The sequence below is a fragment of the Theobroma umbraticum genome, unplaced genomic scaffold, assembly GCF_002168275.2.
Source record: "Theobroma umbraticum cultivar Fairchild unplaced genomic scaffold, ASM216827v3 scaffold_89.0, whole genome shotgun sequence".
NCBI classification, from domain to species: Eukaryota; Viridiplantae; Streptophyta; class Magnoliopsida; order Malvales; family Malvaceae; genus Theobroma; species Theobroma umbraticum.
Window position 1 is genome coordinate 1,919,743 of NW_018397271.1, and position 25,000 is coordinate 1,944,742.

The 25,000-nt window shown below is 30.7% G+C and overlaps 1 protein-coding gene across 1 annotated transcript; it reads right to left on the reverse strand.

The window, feature by feature from the left end:
- Positions 1-14,910: 14,910 nt before the first annotated feature.
- On the reverse strand, positions 14,911-16,708 carry LOC110426534 (cocaine synthase-like). Its single transcript, XM_021441770.2, has one exon. It carries the CDS (start codon positions 16,501-16,503, stop codon positions 15,166-15,168), a length of 1,338 nt encoding a protein of 445 aa, XP_021297445.1. The 5' UTR covers positions 16,504-16,708; the 3' UTR covers positions 14,911-15,165.
- Between the last annotated feature and the right edge of the window lie 8,292 nt (positions 16,709-25,000).

A 25,000-nucleotide genomic window follows, 5' to 3' on the forward strand; every position in this document is an offset into this window, starting at 1 on the left:
CAAAAAATGTGACAAAATAACTTTATAAAATAGAGTTACCAACCCTCGGGTTTAGGCTTAAAGGTGGAAACTACATGTGCATCAGGTTTTTTTTTTCAGTTCTAGAACTTCTTCCACATTTTGCAGATAATTCATTAGCCTACTTAGGTAATCCCTATTGTGCAGTTCAAAGTCTATTTTGAACTATGAAAATGATGAATTCAAGCTTATGAACGATCATTGATATTTGTGTTTCTACATCTTTCTTAGTACTATGTAGCTCTGCGTTATTGAGGCAAGAGATTACTTTCAGCATGTAATCTTTAATAGGTTCCTTAATTTTCTACTTAAGGTCCTTAAAAGCATTGATTGCTTTTACCTTAGCAGACCATATTTTTATACCAAATATCTCATGTAAGTGAAACATTATATCAGCAACATTGCCTATGCCTTCGTGCTGCTCTTGCAATATACTATTCATGGAGGCTAGTATATAGCACTTGTCCAATTCGTTTACATCATGCCACTTCTTATGATATTCAATTTATTGTGGAGTTGATTTGGGAGTTAGTGCTTTAGGCTTGTGCTTAGAAAAAACTGGGGTTATTTTGTCATAATTAAGGACAATATTAAGGTTTCTTTTCCATTCAATGTATTTATTACTATTTAGAGTGCATTTATTCAGTTAAATTGAAAGTAGATTCATGTTTGTGATGCAAATATGTTTCTAAAAGTGCATTTGAAATTATGGAAGCATACTAGTTACATATGGACTTTGAACATTTCATGATACATGTATGCATTATGATAATATATAAAAACCTTTAAGTTATATTATTAGTTCGATGGTCTTTCACCTTTCTGTAATAAATTTATCAACTGTGGGCCATGAAAATTTAGTACCTGGCAAACTAGGGCCCTCCCACTCAACTACGTTACCCAATATCTTCATACTTAACATGGTTAAGGAGCATCTTCATACTTAACATGGTCCATGAACTTTACTAACAAAGTTACTGTAAATAGGTTAATAGTAAATTCATGTTGAGTGTAATAATCATTATTTCATTGTTTTAAGCTCTTTACTCAATGAAACTCTATGGAAGGTCTTATCTCATAATCCACCAAAAATGACTTTTCTTTTCGAAAACCCAATCCCTTATGATTTTGATTCATGCCCACTTGTAGGGTGTAACATGTTTCACATGATAATGAGCCAACAATGGAGACTATGCACTCTAGGATTACTAGCATCTTCTCCCATTTAATGTTTTTATAATTAGGGTTTTTTGTGACTTTTTACTAGATTTTCTAAATGCATATTCAAAATATCCTAAGTCAAATTATGGCTTTGGTTATATCTTCAACTTAATGCTTTAGTATATAACTAAGTCCATATTACCATCTTGTCTAAATGCTATTAAATTTCCTATATTCATTATGTAACCCATAGCATAAAACTCCTTTAAACTAAAATACATAATGTATGTATGGCAATCCTAAAGAGGTTGGCACCTATTCTGGATGACATGTTATCAAACAATATCTCATATCATTCATCCACATACATCCATATTTCTAAATAGATATAAATATAAGCCACATTAATGTCCATCCTAGAAAAATTTTTAAAAATTACAATTTGCAAAATAAAAAATCTTCAATCATTCTTTGCTTCCACAACTTGTCTACTTGGAAGACCTTTTAGAATGGGTGCTCTTTTGAATTTTTATGGCTATCTAAAAAAACTCTAATTTTTTAATATTTAATTTTTACCTAATTTGAAAAATAATTACATCTTATCCACTTAATTAATCTTATTAATTAATACCAAAATAAAAATTAACTTTTAATCCAAGGATAAAAGGAAAGTTAATTTTTTTTAAAAAACAAGTTTATACAAAAAAATAATATTTTTTATTGTAAAAATTAATTTTCAAAATTTTAAAAAAATTAAGGCAATCCTTAAGCTTGCAGGGCAAGTAGCCTAATCATGCGTCCAGTGCATGGCCCGTTGGGCATGTTGCCTAGCCATGTGCCCAACACATGGTCTAGTATGCCCAGTTGCTTTACCATCAGTTGGGATGCACAAACCGCCTTGGCATGTTACCTAGCACTTGCCTTTAACGTGCCCAATCACACAACACTACTTTGTGCTGTGGGACCTAACAACCGAACAGTGTAATGTTGTCTGGTCTTGCATCTTCTTAGCTATGGGCTAGCCTATAGTAGTTGTTGGTGCTACCTAGCCCATGACGCTATTGCCCAAAATTCTTTTTATTTCTCCCAATTTTTGCGATTTTGGGCATTTGCTTTTAGCCTTTGAGGTTTGTGTGTGACATTTGTTTAACATCTGTCTTGAGGTTTGAGTTTTGGGTTTTGAGGTATGGGTTTTTGGGCATAAAACATTAGAAGAAATAATATCAATCCCCAAAAAGTATACCTAAAAAACTAATTTTTAATAACAATGAATCCCTAAAACAAATAAAAAAATTGATAGTTATGACCAAATCAATCAAGAGATCAAATTTTCACCTTTCTTCCATGGCTTGGATCTTCCTCTCCATGCTTGCTCCCAATTACATAATTAAACATAATTTACATGTCTTTTTCCCAAATACATCAGATCTAAGAAAAGTAAAAGAAAATCAAGAAGGAAACATGGCGATGATAGCCAAACAAGAAAGTTTACAAGTAAATCTTTAGCAATTCTAGGACAATTAATACGGCAAAAATTTCAATAACAAAGACAACACATAGTTACCAAATTTGAACATTAATTTGCATAAATAGCTAAACAAGCATTCCATCTTAAATGAGTTGAATTCTATAAAGCTAAGTGGGGAATCTCATTGGACATAGATATTTCATGCTCCAATAAACATCAAATTATCTCTTAATGTCATTAAAATAATTCTGGTTTCTTAACCATGGAATCACTTCTCCATAGATTTGTGGTTGCACTCTTCAATTATCTACAATTACGATAAATATCCTATATGTAAAATTTAATATTGGTTTGTCCAATTGCAAACCTTATGTTGTGAACTCTCATAGCCATTCAATGAAAAAAGGTGAATTACCGTAATATCTTTTATGTCAATTTTGTCCCTTAGTATCATATTTCATCCAATTGGTGATCTAATACTTGAGATCTAATCTTTTGAGTATTAAAATATGATAAGCAGCTAATTCATCAATCTATTAGGCCTATAGTAATCACCAATCTTCTTGAAATGACTAAAAGTAATGCTATGAACTCCACTTTTTGGATATATCTTCTCGGATGCTCACCTCAATTATAACCCCAACATACAGAGTCTAGATCAATGCAGTAAGATTATCATGCCATTGATATATCAAAGATTATAAGATAAAGCAAGAGTCCACTATCCATCAGGATTTTGGTTCTACCGTAAGTGAATGTATAGGTGCGAGATTAAGATCTAATTAATGATCTAACTTAAACTTAATTCTCACATGATTCCAGTTCACTTGATAGTGTCATTACTCAAAGTCAACAACTTCAATGATTTAAGAGTCATCATTACCTTGAAGTGAATCACATTATTTTCATTGAATGTAATCTCGACACTATAGTCTTAACATAATAAAGTGGCTTGCTTTATTACTCAACTGTGACTATTTTTAGATTTAATTAAAATATATGTATTCTATGTATGACTCTTGATACAAATGTATTTTAATATCTCAATAGAATCATATTACCTTTATTACTAGATAATGAATACTTACTTAAAACAAACTCTTCATCTTATTATCAAATGCACTTTCAATACAAATAAATTAAATAAAATTTAAACATGAGAATATACATGCTTTCTATGAAATCCCACATTAAGTAAGAAGATAAGTTAGGAAATCCTTAGGTGAGTATATAGATTAAATATTTTGAATATCAAACTTACTTTTAACCTTCAAAAGAATTCAGTAACCCATTTGATTATCTGTCGCTTTTGAAATAGAAAATTTTCTAAGTCTAGAAAAGGTCAAAATATTTGATCTTTATAGAACAATTTTTTGGGAAAAATGACAATAATGATTCTCTTGATATTTAGATGACAAAATAAATGATTTTTTCATAATTTTTAGACTACATTTGCTATAGTAAATGGGCACCACAAATTTAATTTCAGTTGAAGTTTTTCGATTTTGTTCTTGAAACTAAAATTTAGATTTTGATTTTTTTGATATTTTTATTGAATCCAAATGGGGGGTTGTTTGCTTATTTATATTAAATATCATTTAAGTGTTCTTAGTTTTACCTCTTTCTTTATTTCTTCTTATTTACATTAAATATAGGTAAATTAAGAGTAAAAAGGAAAAAAGTAAAAATGAGGCTATGTACTTAAATGGTATTTAATGTAAATAAGCTGGGTAGGTTTTATAGGTACTCTATCTCAGAACTACATTTTGTTTCAAATGTATTGACACAATTTTTCTAGAACCTGAATGTATCGATACATTTTTTTGTTTTTAGAAAAATAAAAGGGGTAAAATGGTATTTTCACAAAAATATAAATAGCTCACATTTTTCAAAGGTTAGCAGCCCTCAGCTACATTTGTAAGGTAAATGCTGAACTTTAAGGGTTTCCCATTTTTAATTCAAAACTCCATTTTTATGATTTTAAAGCTTAGTTTTGGGTTTTTATGAAAAGAATGACACTATTCTCTTTGAAATCTTTTCATCTTGGATTCCCAAAACTGAAATAGTTGTTTTAATGCCCAAATATTTCTGCGGATTGCTAAAGTTCAAGACTTGTGTTTTTCTTAAGCATCTAAACTCACCTAAGACAACCATTAAGATTTTTGGGCTTTTAAGCATTTATTTGATTGAAAAGTAGTGGGTTTAAGCTAGAAATTTAGATTTAATTGAATTCGAATTCTTTCAAAAGTACCTAAAGTGATTACTACAAGATTATTATTCTAGGTAATGATTGTGATCATGTTGTATGATAGAATGCTTGAAAACTGCATGGATTTCACTGAGATGGAGTTGTAATTGGAGCAAGGAAATTGACTCTCCAATTAAGCGAGTGGATACACCATTTTCTATTTTATTTTGATATGTAAAGCTAGCATGATTTTTATGGAAATGATTATTTATATATGTTGAAATAATATCTCTAAAGAGGTGTATCAAAGGATTTGAGTTTCAAGAATGAAAATGGTTTTCTAAAATAAATAAATAAATAAATTGTTAATGATTGTGATATGATTGACACAATGATTCAAAAAATACTTATGAATCTACTATGTATATAAATATGTTACTACGTATTAGTTTTCAACAAAAAGAGACAAGCAACTTATGTTTGAAGTTCACTCGATTACTCTAGTCTTCGAACTAGTGTGGATACGAGATATTGTATGCTTATTTATAAATGCTATAGTGTGCATCTTTGGTATGATAAATACCATAAGATTGTGTATATGATGTAAATTCTATATACCATGTGAGATGATTAAGTGTACATGATGAATGCCATAAGATTGTGTACATGATGCAAATTCCATATACCATATGATGTGATTAGGTATGCATGATGAATGCCATGAGAATATGCGTATGATGTAAATTCCATACACTACATGAGACGAATAACCATGTACGATTGATGCTATATGCTAGTATATGAAGTATTTTTCACATACCAAATGTTATGAGTATAAGTACTTGATTTGAGCGAGGTATAATTCCATTCTCGGGGTTTAGTGATGACTCCACTCCCATGATGCATTATAAATGTCCAAGGTGCAATGGGGTTCATACATTACCAACCCAAGGTGCAATAGGGCTCGTATATTACCAGTCTAAGGTGCAATGGGGTCAAACATTGCCAACTCAAGGTTAATGGGCGTTAAACCATCACATTGTGTGAATTTATGATTTATGGTTGACAATGTTGTAACTTTGTTAGAAATGTTTCTATGTATGTTAATTGAGTAGTGATTATGATGTATATCGACTAACGAAAGAATGTAGGATTGGTAAGACAAAAATTAGCCTTATAATTAGTCCCAAGAGGTAAGAGGACTTATAGTTAGCAGAAATGGAGAATTTTGCCCAAAAATCTGGGATTCTAAGTTCAAAGTATTGATACATATCGAATATTGATCAATACATTCTAAACAAAATGCTTCAGGAGGCTTTTTGTGTGAAATGTATCTATACATTTTACTAAAGTATCGATAGATTTTTAAAAGTTATCGATACATTTGAGAATGTATCTATAGATTCATTGTGAAAAAGGTTACTTGAGTGAATTTGATGAGAATTTCAAAGTTAAATGATTCCAAAGGTTTATAAAAAGTTGTTTTCCATGTAATCTTGCATGAATGATGTTTATCTGTTATGTTTCATGAGTATTATAGTAATGAAGAAAGATTTATGACTCATACGTGTTTAATATTGTATCTTTACGAAATACTCTTTTCCCCTGGCTTATCCCCTTTCATCTCCACTCATGGAGTCTTTATGACTCACATGTCATTTCCCCCACTTATTTTTGTTGAAAATCAGTGATAACACCCTCTTGGTAGGAGTCAATGTCATAAAGATATGATCTGCTCATACTTCATTGGTAGCTGTCTAAAAGCCTTTTGATGCTTAGCAAGTCAAGTCATGTTCCGTTGATAAGTCTATCCCTTATTTTGTTTATAAATAAATTCCTTTGCACTAGAATTTTAAGCCATGGTGTGGCAAGTATAAATAATAATGTTGAGCCTTGGAATGGCAAATTAATTTCATGAAACTAGTTGAATATTGTGAATGATGGCATGCGAGCCTATATAAGTAGCTTGGGTACCTTTCCAAAATTTATGTTATATGTACTAGGTACATATTTTATGAATAAAACATGTACACCTTTTCTATTGAGAAGTCCATAATAGTGTACTTATGCTTATGCATGGAGGTTTATATTTACATTTATCTATGTTTATATGTGATTAATGATTGATTAAGGTCAAAAGGCTTGTTTAGTTCTAGTGGGCCATACCTGTCAAGGTCCATGCACCGATCATAATCCCTCCAAGAAATGGGATGTGACACTTTCTAGGGCACCATATTCTTAAATTCCTAATATGATCATATCCATAAAAGCTACAAGGGCATTAGTCAATCTAAAAGACATAACCAAAAATTTGTAATGACCATAGCTCGTGCGAAAAGTAGTTATGGGTATGTCTCCATCTCTAATCCTTAACTGATGGCAACCCGATTGTAGGTCAATCTTGGAGAAACACTTGGCCCTTTGCAATTGATCAAGTAAATCATCTATACATGGGAAAGGATACTTGTTCTTTATGGTCACTTTGTTCAACTACCTATAGTCAATACAAAGTCTCATCGATCCATTATTCTTTTTCACAAATAATACAAGTTCACCTCATGATAAGACACTAAGGCATATCAAAGCCTTGTCCAATAAATCTTGTTAACTAATCATTGAGGTCGCTAAGCTCTGTTGGTGCCATTTGGTATGGTGGGATAAACTATCGTTACAAATTCTTCAAATGCCTAAACAATCAACCACTTACCCTCCAAGGCCGACACTATACTTCTCATTACTGTACTACAATCCTTTTGAATACTAAAAGGTATCTAGCCCAAAAAGTTCAATCTTACCACATTATAGAGGCAATCAATGCAAGCATTGTTGGGTGACAACCAGTCCATACCTACTATCACATCAAACTCAAGCATGTCTTTCAAGATTAGATTGGCTTAGGTGTCCTCCTCCTTAATTTGGACCACACAAGCTCTATTTTCATATTTTGGCACCAACACCTCCCTCGAGGAGGTGGTGACCACTAATCCTTTTCATAGTCAACCTATGCATGACTAAGTTGCCTTCCAACATATAGCAAAATAGCGTGGCTGCTTTTTTAATCGGAGGCTTGTTGAGCATACTCAAGGCCACACTTTTACACGAGTATGTTTGAGCTATTGGTGGATCTTACTCAACTAGTTTGATAAAATCTGGACACTTGGAAACTTGATTATTATGGAAACTAAAAGCAATGGCTAGGTGAAACATATATGATATGTTTAGGCAATGTGTTGTCACCTAGTTGATCTACGAGTCACATACGAGATGTGATCGATAAACAGAGTTGTCTACCCAATTAGGCATATCAGGGCTTGTTAAGCATACTCAGGGTCATGGTAAGTTGAATGGAGTCCTAGCCCACTAGAGAGCTCCTAGAAGAGACTTTTTGAAATGATTTTGAAGGTTATCATTTTGCATATAAAATAGTAGGAGACCTATTTAAAATTTTAAAGCCTTATTTAAAATAGTTTATGCATGATTATACTTATTGCTTTTATCTTATCTATTCAGACATAATCTAGATACATGTCTAACAATTGGAATGGCATGAAACTTAAAGATAACAATTATCATATGCAAGAGAAAATACAAAATTTAAACGAGCCATGCCACGCCACCACCCATGGATCACCTTGGTGGTTTTAATACAAAAAAAAATTTTAAAGGAATAAAAAAAATAACACCTAGCCAAGTGATGTCATAATCACAATGGCAAATCCCCTTGATTGAGAGAAGATACAGCATTACTTTTGTTTCTACTTAAGCCCGTATACACCACAAAGGGAGGAAAAACCTAAGCCACCTACCGGTTGGCCTCCAACAGTATCCACGCAATTGCACTTAAACCTTCAACAAGGTAAGAGCTTTTAACTATTCTTTGTGCTAGCAGAGTAGACAACAATTGTCTTGTTCTTCACATACACTATAGGCCAAACCACTTTAGAGAAATTCATCAAAAGAATTTTCTCTCAAATACAAAAGGCGACTAGAGACTTTTTTTTTTGTTTTTGACAACAACGTTTTCATAGTCATATGTGGGAAGTAGTTAAAGGTAAGGGTGAGCAAATGTGAACCAACACAAATAATCAAATTGAACCGAAATGAGTTTGATTTTTTCAGTTTCGTTAGTTTGGTTCTTTGGATAGTTCAGTTAGGATAGTTCGGTAATTAAAATTAATTCGGCTCAATTTCGGTTAGGAAAATTTCTAACTAAACTAACAGAACTTAAGGAGGGGTATTATGGGGATTTTTGCATGAAAAATGAATCCTAAACCTAATCTCTTCTTCTCTTTAGTTCCTCTTTAATCATATGAGTATCATCTTATTTATTATAATTTTTTATTATCATTTTTAATATATTTGTAGTATTGATTTATTAAAAAAATACAACATAAATAAATATATACAACTAAAAAAATTTTGTCAAGTTCGATTTTTGGAAACCGAACTGAACTAACCGAATTAGTTTGGTTTCGGTTAGTTCGATTATTTGTATAGTTCGATTTGATTTTGGTTATTTTTAAATATAAGTTTGGTTAGTTCAATTATTAGATATCCAAAACCGAACTAACCGAAATAGCCATTTGCACACTCCTAGTTAAAGGTGATATTTATACCTGAGTTAAACAACTCTTATAATTGTAACTAAGGACCCAATATTATATCCCATTATAATATTGACCCAACACTTAATTAAACCCTTTTAATTTAGCCCTTGAAAATTTAAATCAAATTAATTTCCTTTTGTAATGTTTGCAATTAAGGTTCTAATAATATAACTATTTATAATATTGACCTTACACTTAATTAAACTATATTAATTAAGTCCTTAAAAGTTAAAACCTAAAGTATGATTTAAGTCCAACTTAAATCATCACTCTCCCAATTTAATTCATAGCATAACTTTTGTGTGTGTCCCACTAGGTTCATAATAAGTTAGTAATAGAATTAAATTGCAATATTAATCAATTAATTCAATACCATAAACCAAAATTGGCATTTAGTAATGCATCATGGCCACCAAATTGTTAGGATAGTCAAAGGATTCTTTGACAACCTTTCAATGTATAGTCTACCAATATAATTCATTCTCTCGTCATATATCCCAAAGATGATAGGAGCATGGTGTAGTGTCTACTTTTACTGACCTATATATTTGTTTCTGTAGTCAGATCATTAGCTTTATAGAGACTTATGAAACTCAGTTCATAATCTTCAAGTTGCCTTAGCCAAGGACTTGAATAAGCTAATGTTAATCAAGAATCGATAGTGTATGTCCCTGTGAATCACTTAGGGTCCGTTTGGTATACTACAATGTAAAGCACATTACCTGCAATGTGGCTTATTAAATTACATTGCAGCGTTTGTTTTGTAACAGATCACTGCAATGTAAGATTGCAATGCAATCACATTACAACCAATGGATGTAATGTGATTGCAGTCCAAAACCAATGCAATCACATTACATTGCACTCTGCAATGTTCTAAAGATAATTTTACCCTTCAATTTTATTACCTTATTAAAAATATTTTATAATATTATAATTAAAATAAAAATATTAAAATAAATATATAATATAAGAATAAAATTAAAATAAAATAAAATATAAAAATTTAACATTAATAATATAGGTAAACAAATTAAAATAAAATATATAATATAAAAATATATTAAAAAATAAAAATAAAATATAATAAATTATAAATAATAAATAAATAAAATATATGACATTAAAAATATATTTAAAATATGATATTATATAAAATTATAATAAAAATATAAATATATTAAAATAAAATATAAATATTAAATAATAAATAAAATAAAATATAATGACATTAAAAATATATTTAAGAAATGATATTATATAAAAATTAATAATAAAAATTAAATATATTAAAAATAAATATATAAAATTTAATAATAAATAAAAATAAAATATTATGTATAAAATATATTTTAAAAATGAATATTATAAAAATTAATAATATAAATATAAATATATAAAAATAAAATATAAAATATTATGATAATAAATAAAATAAAATATATGACATTAAAAATATATTTAAGAAATGATATTATATAAAAATTAATAATATAAATATAAATATATTAAAATAAAATATAAAATATTATAATAATAAATAAAAATAAAATATATGATATTAAAAATATTTTAAGAAATGATATTATAATAAATTAATAATAAAATATAATATATTAAACTTATATTTTCATAATTAGGGGTAATTTTGACAATTAACATTACATTCCCATTAAAGTACTTGTAAACCAAACACTGCAATGTTATTTTCCCTGCATTTTAATCATTATTTTGCTTACATAACAAACACTGTAATGTTATTTTCCCTGTAATCACATTGCTTACAATCACATTACTTGCAATCACATTACCTGTAATCACATTGCATTGTAATGTACCAAACGCCACCTTAGGGTAATGATTCCTATCTTGATCAATCATTTGCCTGCACATGCTTCATGCTATACCTAAAGCAATCCTATTTTGGCATCCTTTGTTAGGCACCCATAGGAATGAAATCAAAGCATAACATTCCACATATAAGAAAATCTGGTGTCTCAAGTCTAGGGAATGTTTACACAATTGACACATGAGAAGTATTACATATACACTTAAGTGAAATACCAAATGTACTTCTCATGGCAAGTCATGTTCAGTGAACTTGCTCTCCCAAGCAAGCACTTACATTTTAAGTCCAAATATCTTTAGACTTCAACCTATGAGATCCATTGCTTGTTTCCCAAGTAAGAAACGTAGAATGTACTGATCTCTAGTCATCATTGATATCTAGTCTCAATGATACATTGATTAGGAACATTTAGAGACTATGCTTTGATGCATAAGGGTCTCATAATTACAACCCACTATAGTTCCATTGCAAGGCATATTAATCTCATCTGCTTCATCTAATTAGACTTATCACCCATTATAATATTAACGTCTTATTAATGAAGGAAAATCTCTAATCATTCAACATGAATGATATTGTTGTGTGATTGGAATCAAGCTTTAACTAATCCCAATTGGTTGTAGGGCTTATCCTAACATTAACAACTTGTCACTTTGCAGAATTTGAATGCAAACAAACTCATTAGACCAAACTTCTTGGATTGGTTTTGGAACCTTAAGATCATCTTAAAGTAAGAGAAGAAATCATAGGTCATTGACACACCTATTCCACTAGTCCTTACTGATGATGCTAGTGTTGAAGATAAGGATGCATGTCAACATGATAAGGATGATGATGATTAGGTAGCATACATGATGCTTGCCAGTATAACCCTTGAGCTTTAAAAGCAACATAAGCACATGGATGTCTAATCCATGACTCTTCACCTTAGTAAATTGTTTGATAATGAGGGGCATATTGAAAGATATGAGATCTCTAAGGAATTGTTCTAGTGCAAAATGGTAGAAAAGAGTTTTATCAGACCCTACGTACTGAAGATGATTAGACTTATTAAGAAGCTTGGACAATTAGGACTAGTGATGGATCATGAGCTGAGTATTAACTTAACTCTATAGTCTTTTCCTAATAGCTTCAGTCAGTTTGTGTTGAACTTCCACATGAACTGTTTAGAAACTATTCTTTCCAAACTTCGTAGCATGTTGGACATGATAGAAAAGTCCATCAAAGGCGCAAAAGTGCTTTACTTCTTGTTTCTCTTTCAAAGGCTCCAATGAAGCAAAAGATGCAAAAAACCTAAAATGGAAAAAAGTAACATCCTAAAATTAGAAAACATTGAAGCTCAAGGGAGGTGTCAAAAAAGATAGAGAGAAAGACATTTTCCATTATTGTGGTAAACCTAGGTATTGGATAAGGAATTGCAAGGAGTACTTAGCTATTGCAAGTAAGAAGAAAAAGAAGCTTATTGAAGTTTTTAATTTAGGTACCATTTGTTAAGATGTAATACTTTATATTATAAAGGTATATCATACCTTATGTTGGTTCTAATATGTATGACGTATTGCAAAGACTAAGTCCTTGGTCAAGGCAACTTAGAGATTATGAAAATGTTTCATAAGTCTCTATAAAGCTAATGTTATAATTGCAAGAACGAATATGGAGGTCAATAAGAGTATGTTGGTCCCAAAAAGTGTACTCGAAGGGGGTGAATAGCACTTTCCAAGTAATACCAAAATTGTTTTTAAGTAAAGAGCTGATTAAAGGAATTTGAAAATGAAAGTTTAAAGCTTGCTAGAGGAATGATTTAAGTGTTAGGAGTGAGAAGAAAATAAGAAAGAGTAAACAAAACACAATAATTTATAGTGGTTCGGTCCCCTTAACCTATATCCACTACTTTGATCTCCCACTCAAGGATTTTTAAACCAATTTACTAAAATCAGTAGAATTTTCAAGCTTCCACCAAACTTTTACAATGGCTTTTCATAGGCTCAACAACAACCTTTAACAATGGTTTTTCTCATAATCAACCAAAATCCAAAACTAACTTTTCTAAAGTTAAGTTAAAGCATACAGCAATAACCAAGCTAACCCAAGCTTGATTAACCCCTTAAAGTGCCTCGCACACTTTAAGTAATCAAGAAATGAAGTAAAGATAAAGTACAATTGATCACTTAGCTGATCTAAAATGTACAAAATTAAGATCAAACACTTTTTTCAAAGGAAGAGAGTGAAATACAAGTCTAAAAAGAAGATTTTTGGTTTCTAAGCTCAAAATCACTTTGGATGGCTTCTTTATATGATTTTTGACTTTTGGAAAGGTTTTAAATACTTGAAAAATCACCTTTGGCCATTGGAGATAGAAACTAGTTGTTTTTGGCCATTAGTTTGTCCTTTTGTACATAAATTCAAATGTGTAGGCAATGCTTTATTAATCAGTTAAAGGCAAGCTTTAACTGATTAAGCCTTCTCTGACTTGCACACTATTTCTTTGTGTTAATAACTTAAGGACAATTTTAACTGATTAATAACTTTCTGTTTTCAAGCACCTTTAAGCACTATTTTTGGCTACTCTCTTTCTAACTGATTAATGCTCCCTTAACCGAATAAAGCTTTTCTCTATTCATCCTTAACCGATGAAAATGGGCTCAAACCAATTAAGAAGTTTTCAACGTTAAATCTCTTGGTTTGGTGCCTTGGATGGTTATCAATATTTTGAATTTGAATTTTGGCACTTCTTGACAATTTAACTTTGACCTTTAACCAATTAACTCTTTTCTTTTAATATATTAAAGGGCCTCTGTTTTGCATCCAACACCCGCTTAAATGATTAAACCTTGTGTTCACCAGTTAATACGTTTATGTTTGTCCTTAATGTAGTGCCCAAAATTACTTTAATTGATTAAAGATCTGTGTTAATCGATTAAGACTTATTTGTCTACATTAAAACTCTTTCTTCTTTGCTTGTTTAACCAATTACATCTTGCAACTGAACAAGCATCTTGACTTGCTTTCATATACTAAATATATTAATGAATTTGAACTTTCTCCTACACACTTAAATGTTATAGTTAAACACCAATGAATGGGAATGCTTTGTTATCATCAAAAATCACATGGAGTCAACATTCTCTCTCTTATTTTTTATGATGACAAAATACTCCTAGGTTAATAGTACAGTGTTTATATTCAATATGAATGCTTCAAATCTTTATGCATAATGAGTTGGTCCCCCTTAATTAATGCATCTAGTTTTCTTTAAAGAATTACAATAAAATATTTATAATATCCACAGTAACTAAACAAGATATATTAAATATTCGTAATAACTAGCACATAATATTCAACAAAACCATAACTAAGCATCATATACATAAATTAAACATAAAGGCCTATCAAACTCTTATTTTTTGATAGTGATATAAAGTGTATTAAAAAATATATGAATTGATACACGTACGATAATCAATCAGATATGATATATTCATTAATCATAATTTTTTTCTTAATATCGCATTGTATAATATGATAAATATCTCATATTACCTAATATTAATAATTAGTTAGTAGCTTCCCGAATATTTTCAATTTATTGGAGGACACACCTCTATAGCTAAGAATGCCATTTCGTGGCAATATGGCCATGGACACTAAGATCCCAGAGAAACTTTTAAAAAAACGTGGTTAAGGTTTATGCAAATCTTTATTCCTCGAGTTTTATTTTTCCTACCTCTTACATAACTCAAAAAAAATAATTGAAGTGACAAGAAAATACCAGAAAACAAAATACATATTCATATATATGGCTTTTTTTTTTCATTGATGTCTGATGCCATAACCAATGCCACACACACAAGCGATACTTGGCTATGGACATGGATCACATGCGGCTGTAACTAACAATGGCACTAGGATTTGAGGAAGCAACTGCAAGTAACTCTTGGTCTCGCTCAAATATGGCCATTTCTAGCTCGTCCAAGGTCACCCAAGCTTCTATGTCTCCCCATTTGGAATCTAGCAACACTATCAAGTTCTTGAAATTACTTGGACTAGTGACCCATAATGGCTTTCCCCATCCAAAATCCATCTCATGCAATGGATAGCTGCACAAGTTTGTACAAGTATAGGTGTTCGTGTCAACTAATTTGCCATTCAGGAGCTGCGCAATCTGTTTACGAGACTCCTGAACTTCTGTGTGACCTTTCTTACTTTTAATTATCTTCACCTTGTCATTGCAAACGTTGGTAAAGGCATCCTTCATCTTAGCAACTATTTGATGTAGTTGCACATCACTCTCTTCGAACAGCACTGGATATGTCCAAATCAGATTTCCTATAGTATTTCCAGGTAAAGGCGGAACCATTCTTTTGCGCAGATTTACAACGTTGAGCAAGGCAGACTGCCTGGAGGACCCATATTTTGATTGCGAAGCAGCAGATGCGCCTCTCAATATGATTGCCAACACGATTTCCACGTTTGCGGGACGCTGCTTCTGCCCCATGGTGGCAGCAACTTTGGCTTTGAGATTTGCTATTTGTGATTTACGGAAAACAAACCTCTTTGTCGTGCAGTTTCGAGTTGTGGGCGGAGGAGTGGATGTGATGAGTTTATGTATAGGCGGTAACAAAGACGCCCCAACCAATTTTGGCACGACTACTCTGCCATACTCACGGCTGCTCATGGCAGTCCAGCTCTGAATGAAGGTACACAAAGACGAAGCATCAGCGAATTTGTGGGAGACGCAGACTGCAACAGCGGTTCCTCCACATGTAAAGCTGGTGAGTTGAACAAGCAAGATACAGGCCAAGGTCGACCGGATGGTTTTGGGATCGGTTGATGGGACCAATTCCTTAAGAAAACCAGGGTCAGGATGGGTGAGAAAATCCTTGAGTTGACAGCCCGTTCTAGCTTCTATGAAACAAGCCCCTTGATCATTGCAATCAATGGTTACCGCATCCTTGACCTGACCAGCAAGCGGGTAGAAATGAAGTAGGATTTTAGACAGCGAGTTTTTGAGGGACTGAGACTTCTGTGATATACTTCTGGGAACATTGGGAGCCGTATTGTCTGAGGGATAGAAAAATACGACAGAGCCATAATGAATTGCGGGAACATCTTGATCTAAAAGAGAGAGATTGAAAGTTCTGAGATGGTGAGGGGTTGGAATGGAGGGTTTGATCGTCTTTCTTGAGGTGACTTCAACCTTCATTTTCTCCATTCTCCTTGCCTCAAAACTACTTGGTGTCTCTTTGCCTTTGTAGACAATGGCAAAACTCTCTCTCTAGTCTCAAACATATATAGAGGCCGCCTTTTTCTTGCAGCGGCACATGAATGCACCTCTTCTGTCAATCCATTCATTAGACCAGTTCCTGAGCTCCTACAATTTCTCTGCTTTTTAATTTTTTCTAATTTTGAAATGAAATATGTTCCCAGCAGACATACACAAACGCTGACCACTATTATCTAGAGACCTCGAGTTGCTGGATATTGTTACTTAATGTCTATAGAATTAATTGTATTTGAATTGGTGGGATATTGCTTAATCTATTTTGTATCTTGGACTGGAACTATTCAGTGGGGTATGGCGTGCAGGCTGGACAACTTTGTCAATGAACGAAACAAACAAAATCTGCCCAAATCCTGACCTATTCGTTTAAAAGGACAACCCAAGGCTATATTTGATTATTATTTATTAAGAGGAAAGTAGGAAACCTGGATCTAAAAATCTCAGATCCAGTCTCCATTCAATGATACAATTTTTCAACCAACAGAGTATCTAAATGGGGTGCTGAATTTCCACTTTGATCTCGTGTCTCTTTCCTGCAAATATATCTATAGCCAATGTGATTTGATCAAACGTTACTTCCACTGAATAAGCATCTAGTTGTCCAGCGAAGCTGATCATAAGCATATCAATGAAGGTAAGAGAAATTTTAAGTAAGACTTTACAAATCAAATTCGTAAAGTTTTATTTTAAAAAATATTTAATTAAAATTTAAATTATTAGATTGATAAATATCTTTAATTCTTTAAACAAAATTTAAACAAATTTTAATGAGTTAATAGCATAGTTGGTTCGCGGAATAGAATGAAATAAAATAGAATAGAAATTTTATGAGAATAGAATAAGGTAGAAATAAAATGAAGATATTATTATTTAGTTTGTTTAACATAATGGATCAATAAGATAGGAATTGCTTTTATAACTTATTATAATATTTGGTTGGTAATAATAATTTTAGAATAACAAAAGAATAACTGATAAATAGACAAAAGTACCTTTTATTATAATATATGATTTATTTTATTTTATTTTATTTTTTAAATATTAACATCTTTAAATATTAATATTTTTTTATAATTTAATCATTAATAGTTTAAAATACCGATATTTTATTTGTAATTTAAATATTATTCTGATTAAAGTTTTATTGTAATTAAAATATTAATAATTTTGATTAATTTCAAATTTTGAGATGCTAATTTTTATAATATATAATTGAAAACTTAAAATTTTTATTGTAATAAGATTTATTTTCCAAAAAATAAAAAATACCCTTTGCATGATTTAGTAAATTTTATACCAAAAAACAAAAAAAAAGCAATTTTTTCTTTTTTAATCAAATAATTTTTATTTACATTAAAATTTAAAATTTTATTATTAAAATATTAGTATAATTATTTATTGTTCCATATTTTCATTTTTATTTTTTATTTATATTTTCATCAAAAATTTAATATATTAATAATTTAATAAGTTAAACTTTAATATTTTAAAATATTAATATTCTTATTTATATTTTTAATATGATTATGATTAAAATATTAAAATAATAATATTTTTTAAATATTAATTTTTTATAATTTATAAAATATTTAACTTTTTTATTTTAATTTTTTTTTCATTTTTTTCTCTACTAGCCAACCACGAGAAATATAGCCGATGTAATGAAACATTGATTTGGTTTACCATGTGGTTGGATCTGGCCATTAAGGCACTAGATCGACACTTCCCATAATCAAATTTGACTATGGAGTTCCAGATTTGATCGTGGGGATCTGACCAAGAAGCATTAGATATGGTGCCTTTTACGACCAGATGAGGTCATGGACCCCGAATCTAGCAAGTCCACAGTTGAATCATTTTCAAAAGTACTAGATTGAAGCTTTCCAGCCATATTCGACTATGGAACCATTGTCATTGCCATCATTTGCCGCTGCCATCTCAACCTCTAATGGTTAGTGAAGGTTAGAGAGAGAGAGAGAGAAAGAGAAAGGCAAGAATGTGAGAAAAGAGAGAAAGAAAAGGAAAAATGAAAAGAAAAAGAAAATATTTGTATGTTTAGGGTTGTAATTTTTCACATTTAAAAGGAGTATTTTAATCTCATCAAATTTGAAAGCTATTCCTCCAACTATGAAATAGCAAATACCATAGAAGACTTAGGTTTAGCTAAATTTGAGTTTTAGCTATTTTTGACTGTTGGACCCAATGAAATGCTTAAGGGGGGTTGAATAGCACTTTTAAAGAAATTTGATAGAAACTTTTAAAGTTGAAAAGCTTTTGAAGGATTTTGAAAAGAAGAGTTTAAAACTTGTAAAAGCAAAAAATCACCAAGTAAAAAGAGGGTAAAGAAAAGTGGACAAAATACAAGTATTTATAATGGTTTGGCCCCATGGTCTACATCCAAAACCTTGATTTCTCAATTTATGATTTCCAACCCAAATTCACTAAACCAGTGGAATTGACAGGTTCCACCAAGCTTTTACTAGGTAAGCTTCCAACCCAAGCTCAAATCCCTTACAAGATTCCTTCAGCTGAATCTACCCCTTAGAGTGTCTCTTATACTTTAAGTAAACAAGAAATAGAGAAAAGATGAAGTACAGTTGATCATTTAGCTTATCTAAGATGTACAAAGTTAAGCTCAAACACTTTTTCAAAAGATAAGAGTGAAATACAAGTGTAAAGAGAAAGTTTTTGATCTTCTAAGCTCGAAATCACTTTAGATGGCTTCTCTCTATCATTTTTGATTGTTGGAGAAGTTTTAAATACTTGAGAGACTAATTCTAGCCGTTAGAGACAATTTCTAGCTATTATTTTGTCTTCTAATGGCTCTTTTCAAATAAGTAGACAGTGTTGCGTTAACTAGTTACAGATAGTTATAACTGATTATAGCTTTTCTCCCTTACACTTTCTTGTAGCTATGTACACTGTGTTAATCAATTAGAAAAAACTCTAATCAATTACAAACTTTCTATTTTCATTGTCCTCTACATAACAGTCTTCCTTTAATTGGTTAGCTCTTCCCTTAACTAATTGAAGCTTAACTACTTTCAACCTTAACCGATTAACATAAGCTCTAATCAGTTGGAAAATCTCTAAATTTGAACTTCTCCATTTTGGCTCCCTTCAATGGTAAACCTTCTTTTAAATTTTATTCTGGTGCTTGAAGGTACTAAGGTCTTATGCTCTAACCGATTATCCCAATTCCTTAATCGATTAGCATGCCTTTGTTATCAGCTTCCAATACCTTTTTAATCAGTTAAGCCTTGTTCTAATTGATTAAGGCTTTACTGTTTTGCTTTTGTATAGCACCCAACTTTGCCTTAACTGATTAAGGCTTCACAATAATCCGTTAATGATGTTCTATGTTCACTAAGTTCTTTCTTGTTTGCCTCTTTAACTGATTAACTTATCTTCTAAGTGAGTGAGCTTCCTAACTTACTTTCAACCAACAAATGACTTAAATAATTTAAGATTTTTCTTGCACATGTAAATAATATGATTAGACACTAATGATTGGAAATGTTTAGACACTAATGATCGGAAATGTTTTGTTATCATAAAAAACACATGGAGTCAACATTCTCTCTCTTATTTTTAACGATGACAAAATACTTCTAGATAAAGAGTGCAATGTTTCTGTTTAGTATGAATGCTTTAAATCTTTATGCATAATAAGGATTTTTCCCCTTTAGTTAATGCATCTAGATTTCTTTAAATATTTGCAATAAAATATTTATAATATCTATAGCAGCTAAACAAAATATATAATATCCACAGTACCTAAGCAAGATATATTGAATCTCCATAATAAATAGCACATAATATTAAACAAAACTACGACTAAGCATCATATACATAAAGACCAATCAAACTTTATTTAACTTAGTCTTTCTTCGTTTTCGTTTTGTCATTATTAAAAAAGATATTATAAACTTCTCCTTAATGATTGCAGCTGGATTCCCCTTTAATATTTAAATTAAATTTTAATGAATAGATATCATAAGCACTCATTCAATTAAGTCATACAAGCTTATAGATATAATTCAACAACTTCAAGAGTCAAACTTGCAATTATTTAAGAACAAAATATATAAGTTCTTTCATTAAAAATTATGGTAAAAATTTCACCTTTAAATCATTAACTAATGATAAGATCTTTATGTAGATTTTGTTTAATGAATTGTTTATTTATTCTTTAATTCAATTGTATCACTTCATCAGTTTATTTATTCTGGGTAATGTTCAGAATAAAATAGTTTGCATTTAAATGAAACAGCTAAAAGGTAAAAGTCCACTTGGTTGACCAGCCAGAGTCAAGTCTAAGTTCCAACATGGTAATAGGATTGCCATACTTACTCTTCTTTGAGAACTCTTTGATACATTTCGTCGGATTACTAAATGGATTTTAATTTTGTTTGACGCAAAATCTCAAAGTTGCCGCTTTTTGCGGACTTGTTCCATTTGTGCATGATATGGTCTTAATACAAATTCTTTGTTTTCGGCCATCTGTTGAAAAAGACTTGGTCTTCGGTCCAAGTACCTATTTTGTGTATAGATACCAATACAGAATACGAAGTTGCTCTGGAAAAATTAGTATATTAATTTTAGTGGAACCTTTTAGTCGCTTAGGTAAAAGTTAATATATTAATTTTAATAAAATCTTTTCACCTTTGAAAGCATCGGATTTCTAAGGAATGAACATGTAATCATCAATCCGTATCTTTTATAATGACAAAATTTAGATGTGACAACTAAATTGGATTCAAGTTTAGTTTAATTCAAGTGTAAGTGGGGTCGAATCATATCAATTTATTATAAAAAATCTTACTTAACAAAAGTGAGATTCATGACTTAAAATGTTATTTATTTTTTGCCACTATAGCACATCTTAACCTAATACCATGAGTCAAAATTCGTCATCGTAATACCCCTTGGCCTTAGGTATAAACCCTGGATGTTAAAATCGAAACCAAAAATAAAACACCTAAAATCACAACTATCTAAGTTATTGTCAAAAGTTTAAACACCTGCACACATAACCTTTTAAGTCATGATTAAAAGTTTAAACGTTTTTGGGTTGTGGGAATAAGTTGAAATATTTGATAATGTGTCTAATTCTCAACAAATTGATAACTTTTAAAATATAAAATATACGAAATTTCTAATATATATTGTTATTACCAATCGAAATTTCAAATTAATATCATATTCTTTTTCATGTCAATAAAGTGACAAAAAAACAAAAAGAATATACGATTTGTTTATTTCCCACCTAAACAAGGTCTAGGTATCCCGTAACAAGCAATACAGCACAAGTGTTCAAATCTTATTTTGACCAGCCATGCATTCTTTTATTATTTCAATTGATTGAACCCGAGAAACGAAAAGATAAGATGTAAACACTTTTTCAACATCTTCGACAAAGCAACAAGACTACAATATTGTTTAATTTACATATTCTTTTCTTTGGCTCCGTCAATAGATTATATATACTGATAAAAGCTTAACAGCTTACGCATCTTGTTCGCATGAGATAAAAAATACAATAATCTGATACAAAACGCCCTACGAACTGAAACCTGTAGACTAAGTCAAAAATAAAACATTCCAAACAGCCTGCCCATCTTACATATAGAACGTCATAGAAAATACCAACATTGCCACAGTCATGCCGAGGCACCATAATGAAGCCCCACAAGCTATTTTACCAGCACACAAAGAGCATATCACTACAATCAATGACTAATTTTTCCAATGGGTTTGCGAAAACATTAGGATAGCGTTTGGTATAAGGGAAGTGAAAGCATATTTTTTACACTGTGTTCAATTAAATTACATTATAATATTTATTTTGCAATAGACCACTCTAATGTAAGATTGCAATACAATAATATTACAGTCAAGAGATGTAAAGTGATTGCAGTCCAAAACTAATAGAATCACATTACATTGCACTCTGTAATATTATTAAAAATATTTTTACCTTTCAATTTTATTATTTTGGTAAACACATTTTGTAATGTTATAATTAAAATAAAAATATTAAAATAAAATAAATAATATGAGCATTAGAAATTAAAATAAAATAAAATAAAATATAAGAAATCAAAATTTATATAATATAGGTAAAAGAAATTAAAATAAAATATATAACATAAAAAATATATTAAAGAAATGAAAACAAAATATATAAGATTATAATAAGAAATAAAAATAAAATATATGACATTAAAAATATATTTAAGAGATGATATTATATTAAAATTAATAATAAAAAATACAAGTATATTAAACTTGCATTTTAATAAATAAGGGTAATTTTGAAAATTAATATTACATTCCCAACAAAGTACATGTAAACCAAATGCTGCAATGTTATATTCCATACATTTTAATCATTATTTTATTTGTATACCAAACACTATAATGTTATTTTCCTTGCAATTACATCAACTGTAATCATATTATATTGTAAAGTACTAAACGCCACCTAGTTTCCTGCAGGTGTGAATGAAAGTAACACTAAGCAATAACCTTCTTGTGATGATCAATTTCAGAGAAGATTTTCCAACTTGCCCAAGATCTTGGTTTGATGTTATTCACTCTAGAGAAAGCCACACTAAAATCAGATTCAATCACCAAAGACTTCAAGTCTATCCAAGCAGAGGTGCTAAGGTAGTGTTGTCTTAACTTTTGCATTGTTGGATTCTTGAACACCTAATTGGTCAAGAAGAGATCCATAACATTATCGTCTTTATCTCTAAGGACTCCACCCTGACTAGTTGGGCTTGATTTAACTTTAGTGCAGTCGTCGATATTCAACTTTAGTTCATCATCCTCGAAAGGCATCCAAACAGTCCCTTTTCTAGGATCTTCACCAGCAGCCTATCTCATTAATTGCAACATCTTTTCAATAGCATTGATCGAGAATGTTGCTCTCATTTTAGTCATGAACACCAGTTCTTCTTTATCCAATTTTTTGACATTAAAGAACAATAATTTCTTGGAAGCCAAATTGACCAAAAAGTCACTCCAACAACTGCGAGCCTTCTTTTCCTCAATCAGCTGTTTAGCATCAAGTCTTCACAATACCTTAATGGTACAAAAGTGGAATATGGAGATACCCATTTGAAGCCCCACTAATAAAAAATGTAGCACCACACTGACTAGGAAAACATGCAAGTAATGACTGTGTGTTCGCACACTTTTTCATACAGCTCACACCGACAACTTGCAAATTATTGTTCTCCAAAGAAATTCCTCTAACTTTCAAAAGCTTAGGGATACACTCCAAAAAAGCCAACCATATATAAGTGACATTGAACTGAAGGATAAAATGTACTTCCAAATAGAAAGGTGTAGCACCTCGTATCCTCGTAGAGGAGTCAATAAAATTGTATATATAAGTGACATTGAACTGAAGGATAAAATGTACTTCCAAATAGAAAGGTGTAGCACCTCGTACCCTTGTATAGGAGTCAATAAAATTGTATTGGTAAGACGACGGCTCAATTGACATAAATTGAAGTACCAAAGAGTGGTGATGGGTGAAAAAAATATTTTGAAATAAAATATTTCGTATGGGAGAGAAAGTAATTAAATAATAATATTATTAACAGGAATGAATTAGTAGGTTAAAAGATAATTTGGAAGTGAACCGAGACAAAGTGAGATACTTTGAGACCTAAGGAGTCAAGTGGAGAATTTTGAAATAAAATAATATTTTATTAATAAAATAATATTAAAATATTAAAATTTTATCTACTGTTGGAATTAGTCATGAAAGAGGATTTTGAAGAAAAATTATGTTAGTGGGGCCTGCATGTCTTTATTAAATAAAGCTAGCGCAAGTAAGTATATATTTAAATATTATGGTGATACCTTGGTGAAGTGAAAATTTTATATTTTGTTTGTAAACATGTAAGGAGAGGAAAATGGGAGGAAATTGAAATTTAAAAAGTGTTGGAAGGACCAAATTGTGAAGAATGAAAGGTTTGGAGGATGACATGATAAATAAAGAAAAGTTGGAGGACTTATGTGCAATTCCAATATTTGAAGTAAAATGGGCATTTACTAACCAAGGGGAGTTAAATTATGTGAAATGTGAGATATACATGTGAAAGTTACTATTACATGCAAACTATGGTGCGAAAAAAAAAGAGTTAGTGGAGGACATATGGGACCTCCACCATGTGAAGTAAAAGAAAGAATAAAATTAAAATTTATTTGCATGTAATGTGATTGGTGCATTAAGTGGTCAAATGAAGAAAGAAGAAAGTGGGTTGCATGTGTCATGAATGGTCAAAGGGTGTCTAAATAAAATATAAGGTGAATATGGGAGATAGAATAAAGAAATAAAAAAAAATGGAAAGTGAGGTGGAGGGAGGAAAGGTTTCAAAAGCCTTTGCCTTGTGATTTTAACCCCATAAAA